Source organism: Macrobrachium rosenbergii, chromosome 4 (assembly GCF_040412425.1).
Source record: "Macrobrachium rosenbergii isolate ZJJX-2024 chromosome 4, ASM4041242v1, whole genome shotgun sequence".
NCBI classification, from domain to species: Eukaryota; Metazoa; Arthropoda; class Malacostraca; order Decapoda; family Palaemonidae; genus Macrobrachium; species Macrobrachium rosenbergii.
Window position 1 is genome coordinate 4,660,240 of NC_089744.1, and position 6,349 is coordinate 4,666,588.

Consider the following 6,349-nt stretch of genomic DNA (forward strand, 5'->3'; position numbering starts at 1 on the left):
ACCCCTGGGGCATCCTTGCCAACAGAGCTTCGTTGAATGGGGGTTTATTTTTGCCAGGGGTGGACCCTTCCCATTCTCAGCTCCATCGGCTAGCCAAGAGAGATGGAATCCTCAGTTCATATGACCCTACATCAGTGACGAACTTCCAGATCATTCCTCTGAGATTGACAGAAAACAGGAGATTTCTTGACAGTCCAAAATGCAGCCATTTCTCTGCTCACTGTTGGAAACGCCTGGTTCCTTTGATGACATCCGCAATCCAGTCAGTCCTCTGCTACAGACAGGAAACTTTCGATCTCCAAATGCCACGACGGTGAAATACAGCGACTCCTGATGGCTCGCCCTTCGATGTCTTGGTGCCCCTGCCGTACTGGGATCAAATATTTTGCATATATAAAAGGCATTGAACTTACGGGTTTTTACGCCGCGCCAGAGGTTGCCACTAGAGTATATGCAAGAATTTGATCCAGTATGCACTGCATAATCCATATTTTGCATATATAAAAGGCATTAAACTTACGGGTTCTTACGCCGCGCCAGAGGTTGCCACTGGAGTATATGCAAAAATGGAATCCAAAATGCAATGCATAACCCATATTTTGCATATATAAAAGGCATTAAACTTACGGGTTTTTACGCCGCGCCAGAGGTTGCCACTAGAGTATATGCAAAAATGGGATCCAATATGCACTGCATAACCCATATTTTGCATATATAAAAGGCATTAAACTTACGGGTTTTTACACCGCGCCAGAGGTTGCCACTAGAGTATATGCAAAAATGGGATCCAATATGCAATGCATAGCCCAGTTCACATATGAAGTGGGCATGAAACTTACGGGTTCTTACGCCGCGCCAGTGGTTGCCTTCCTAGCATATGTGAGTGGGCATTGATACCCCATCCAGAGGGTATCACGTGGCAGGAGAGTCCAATCTTCGGGCACTTATACCGCCAGTCCAACCAGTCGCTGTAATCTCTTCTTCGCCTAGGGATTCTTCCACGGCTGTGCCCAGGAATGATATCCATCAAGCTTTCTCAGCATCAAAGTGTCCTGTCTTCTTTCTTCCACTAGCAAACCAGCCGTCTTCCTAAAATTGCGGAGTCCTCAAGTGACAGAGTTTATTTTGTAGAGATTTTTTACCATTTTAGCGTCTTCCTCCAGTCTTCGGAGTCTGGCTGCAGACTCCATCCTCATTGTCTTATGTACTTCTTCTGTACTTAGAGGCTTCTTGATTGCTGGAGTTTTAGCCAGGGCTTTTGCGTGTCTCTTGGTAGCAGCTGAAGGTTGCTTCTGTGCCCTGATTTGACGAAGCTCTTCCTCGATGCTGTCTATCTGTCGGTAGAGGGCTTTGCAGTTGACCTGAGGTTTCCTCAGACATCGAGTTTTACCCAGAGACTTTTTCTTTTCATCTTTCTTTTCTGAGGCAGGCTGTTCTTCCTTCACTGTTCCATTCGTCTTTTCTTCTTTGAGCATTTTAACTTGACTTTCCAAGGATCTGATCTTCTGATCCTTTGCGAAGTTGTCTTCCTGGAGTCTTTCAATTTCTACTGTTGCCTCCAGCTTTTCAAACTCCATCGTCTCTAGTTCCTCTTTCATCTCAGCCAGTTCAAATTCCAGCTGGATTTTTCTCCTTGTCATTTCATTCAAATCTCTATTTGTCTTCTCTGCTTCAGCACTTTTCGTTTCGTTCAACAGACCGATGACCAAATTTTGCTTCTGGGAGCATTCATTCTCCAGTCGGAGAATCTCCCTATCCCTCTGGAAGTTCTGTTCTTTCAGTTTTCCTACCTCCTTCTGTGCCTCTACCATTTCCTTCTTACATTGTTCGAGCTGTTTCAAATTTTCGTCAGCTCTCTGAGAAACATTGTTGAGAATTTCTAATTTTTCTATTAAACCGTTTATCCTCAAGTCTTTGTCTTCATTTTCCTTCTGCAGATTTTCAAAGTGATTCTGCTTCATTTTGTTCTCTTGTCGGAGGCTTTCCAAGTTCTCGTTCAGCTTGTGTAATTGGATGCGGGTCCTGTCTCTGTCACTTTCCATTTCCTTCAAATTGTGATATAACGTCTCCTTTTCCATCTCGAGAACTACTGCCGTGCTTTCCAAAATAATTATCTTTGAGTCTTTATCTTCGTTTTCCTTTGTGAGCCTCTCCGTATCTTTCTCCTTGAGGGCTATTTCTTTTCGAAGACTTTCCATTTCAGCTGGCAATGAGCAGATTTGTTTCTCCTTTTCTTGAAGAAGTCGTTCCAGGTCTATTATGTTTCGTTCCATGTGCAGTCTTTCTTCAGCCAGCCTCTCCACTTTCTCTTTCAGTTCTTCTATGATTCGAGCCTTCGCTATGTTCTCTTCCTCAAGCCTCAAGATGTTTCCGTTTTTCTTAATTGCGTCGTCTGACATTTGGTTGATTAATCGTGGCATTTCTTTCCATTCTGAATCGTCGACTTCTTCATAGTGTGAACTGTCGTCTTCACAGTCTGAATGATCGTCGTCTTCGCAATCCGAATCATCATCTTCCAAACAATCTGAGTCGTCGTCTTCTAAACAGTCGGAGTCGTCGTCTACCATAGCTTGGTCCTTGTCAGTTCGAGAATCCTCCGGACGCCCAGAGTCGTCCAGAGCCATGAAATAGGTAAAGAATTGAAGAATGTCCATGCACATTTCACGAAGTATAAATACTTCGATGAATAGCATAACAAGACTGATATAAAACGTAATCCCGCGGGGGAATTTAACCCCGGAGCCAAAGCACTGTTTGAGCACGAAAGTAAGCAAACTTAGGAACAACATCTTTTGTCAAGTACAGATTAACACTCTTCGCTCTATCCCTAGATTTCAAAACCGACAGGTGGCGGTGTCAGGATTCCGGAGGAATTTTGTGTCTCAGAGGAAGCTGCTACTTCCATCTTCGGGGATTCTTGGGGGTTCCCTGGAGAAGCTGGTTATGTCCAGTGAGTGATCATATTTTGAATAATCCTTCTTCCCTCTCTAATTATATATATATATGTATGTATGTATATATACATATAATTAGAGAGGGAAGAAGAATTATTCAAAATATATGACCACTCACTGAACAAAACAGCTTCTCCAGGGAATCTCCAAGAATCCCCGAAGACAGAAGGATCAGCTTCCTCGGAGACATAAAATGGCACCAGAATCCTGACACGTCACCTGTATATATATATATATATATATATATATATATATATATATATATATATATATATATATATATATATATATATACTCATATATATATATATATATATATATATATATATATATATATATATATATATATATATATATATATATATATATATATATATATAAATAAAATAAAAGAAAGGAAATAAACACTGGAGTGCTGCGAGGCCTTTCTGACGCTATGTCCTTTACTTAGCAGACTCTGCTAAGTAAAGGACATAGCGTCGAAAGGCCTGCAGCACTCCAGTGTTTCCGTTTCCATCGTGGATTTTATCTTTATTTATATATTCATCACTTTCCATATTTTCGTGATTCAGTTATACACACACAAACACAAACATATATATATATATATATATATATATATATATATATATATATATATATATATATATATATATATATTATATAAAAGGACCTCATTCATTATCAAGTATCAGTAGGTACGGATACTTGATAATGTGGACTGTGTGTCCAAGAAAGCTTGTAATTTTTTTTGAATAAATACTCCATTAGATACCATCCATTTTGAATGAGGTCCTTTTAGTAATTCTACCAACGCACAGAACAATTGCATATGTAATAAAGTTAATATATATATATATATATATATATATATATATATATATATATATATATATATATATATATATATATAATATATATATATATATATATATAGTGTTGCTGCTCACAGAGATGAGTTTTTTACAAAAATGTACCAATTTTTCCAAAAATGTACCAAAGAAAGTACCATTTTCCCTTAAAATGTACCATATTGTTATGAAGTGCTGTGTGTTTAAAGGTAAAAATTCATGATAAATATAATGAAATAGTGATAATAAAAAAGCAATATTACTGACGAACCACACTTGAAACTTGCCTTCTTCATCACTGGTAATTTGTTTTTTATGTATGATGCATAATGTCTTCCCTGGAATTTAATGGTATAAATAATACTAAGCCTGTCTTAGATTATGAATTTATGGGCATTATGGTACGCGTTTTACACAGCTTTTATATGCATTGATACTTAGATAAATCCAATGCCACTAGCAGTATTTAACGAAAAATTAGATTAACTTATAAAGAATATTACTGCTTGGAAAAATGAAAGAAAATTGATGATGTCGGTGCTTATTTGATAACAAGGCTTGCATTATGTATCATCATCATCTGAGGAATGAACACTGGAAGCAGTATGCAGTTTATCAGCGATATTATAATTTACCATTTCTGCTGTTGGCTCCCATTCAAAACATGGAGCGTTTCCTCCATGTTCTTTTGTTAATAGAAGTCCATTAATAGTAACCGTGTTCAGCCTGTTTCTTATTCTTGTTTTTATGAGATTGACTTTAGACAAAATATGCTCAACTGCTGGTGCTGAATGAGGAAGGGTCAACACGTTGATCATCAATTTTGAAACTAAAGGAATGCATAATTTCCATCTGCACTTTTTCTCTCTTAACCTTAAAAACCAAAACTCCACTGGGTCTTTTGAAAAAGTCTGATTATAAAAATGGCAGTGCCTGCCACTCATTAATGATGGCATCATAATCAGCATCATTCACTAAGTCTGGAAATTTTCTCATTCAAGGAATGAGATTTGTTATGACCTTGCCACAAGCAACTGATGGATTGCATGCCGTGAATAATGGCAAAATTTCACTAAATGAACTAAAGCGATTTTGCATTTGCGAACACAATTCAATATAAAAGTCCAAACATTTTTTCTTCAAGTATTTAAGTTCTTCCACAGAAATCCTCTTTTCCTCTCTCACTACAGCATCAAATTTGCTTCCAAAATACCACTGACTTTCATCTAAATGGGATGAAATATTAGCACAATCAATAGTAAATACATCAGATGACAATATGACTTCAATTTTGATGAAATTCTCTAAAATTGTTTTGTAGTATCTACTTAGATTTTCATACACTTTGAAACTCTAAGTTCATTTTGGAAACAATGGGAAGGATATAGCTTAGAAAACTTATATACAACTTGTATATGGGGTTACCAAGGGCATTAAGAATTGTTGAAGCTGACTGTATATGGTCTTCCAAAGAGGCAGCTTGGAAAAATAAAACGAGCTGGCCATTGTTCCAGAATTCTCTCCACAACAGGTTGTAAAGACAGCCATCTTGTTTGTGATGGGTGCAGTAACCTATGTGGCTCAACTTCTGCAAACTTTTGCATTTCCCTGAATTGTGAAATGCGTTTGGGGCTGTGAAATATATAATTGTATATATCTCGGCAAAGATCTTCAACAGTTATTGGAATTTTTAAACAAGCATTAGAAGAGCACAAGTGTAGGGAGTGACAAATACAACCCATTACAAACAGATTCGGAACTTTGTCCTCTAACTTTCTCTTCAGCCCACCAACATTTCCCATCATAACTACAGCATTATCTGCAGCGTAACCAATCATATTAGGAAAAGGTATATTATGTTTTGTAAAGAAATCAACCAGTGGATTATATATCCCATCAGCTGTTGCATCAGTAACATCAATTAGCTGTAAAAATAAGTCCTTAACCTTTTGAATTTCCTCATCTACTGTTCTGACCTCCACAGCTAGTTGTTTAGTAACAGAAACATCTGTGCTCTCGCCAAGGATCACGGAATATTTATTTGATCTTAAATGCTCAACAACTTGATTAAAACTCTCTAGGCCTATCTTTTTCGTAATAAACTCAGTGCCCTTAGTTCTGCTGCAGTGAATTTCCTTTGCCATTTTTGAATCTGGAGCTACAGAAGCAATGAATTTTGGGAGATGTTCAAGTATTCTCAATGGCAAGTTATGTTCAGCTACAAATTTATATATTATATTCTTCGTTTTTAACGTGCTTTTTTCCCATTTTCATATGGGGTAAGCACGATGCCTTCTTTTGAAGGACTTTGATTTGGCGGTGGGGTAGGCCGTAGCCTCGATCGGCTGCCCTGTCTGACATCGCTTAGACCAACGAGAACTGGGCGGGTAGGTCGACAGTTCGAGACGTGTGAGGTGTCTGTTGTGTTTTTAGAAGATGTTGGGGTGGCTTTGTTTTATGTGTGTTACATATTATTAATTCTGACCTATTGACTCTTTTCTTTGTTTAAGAACGTTCTATATATATATATATATATATATATAT

General features: G+C 37.6%; 1 protein-coding gene across 1 annotated transcript; it reads right to left on the bottom strand.

Moving 5' to 3' along the window:
• Positions 1-1,106: 1,106 nt before the first annotated feature.
• Positions 1,107-2,624, bottom strand: LOC136836476 (ERC protein 2-like). Its single transcript, XM_067100767.1, has one exon. The coding sequence runs from the start codon at positions 2,622-2,624 to the stop codon at positions 1,107-1,109; it is 1,518 nt and encodes a 505-aa protein (XP_066956868.1).
• Positions 2,625-6,349: the final 3,725 nt, after the last annotated feature.

Coding starts and splice junctions, on each gene's coding strand:
- LOC136836476 (XM_067100767.1), bottom strand. CDS start 2,624: ATGGCTCTGGACGACTCTGGGCGTCCGGAGGATTCTCGAACTGACAAG.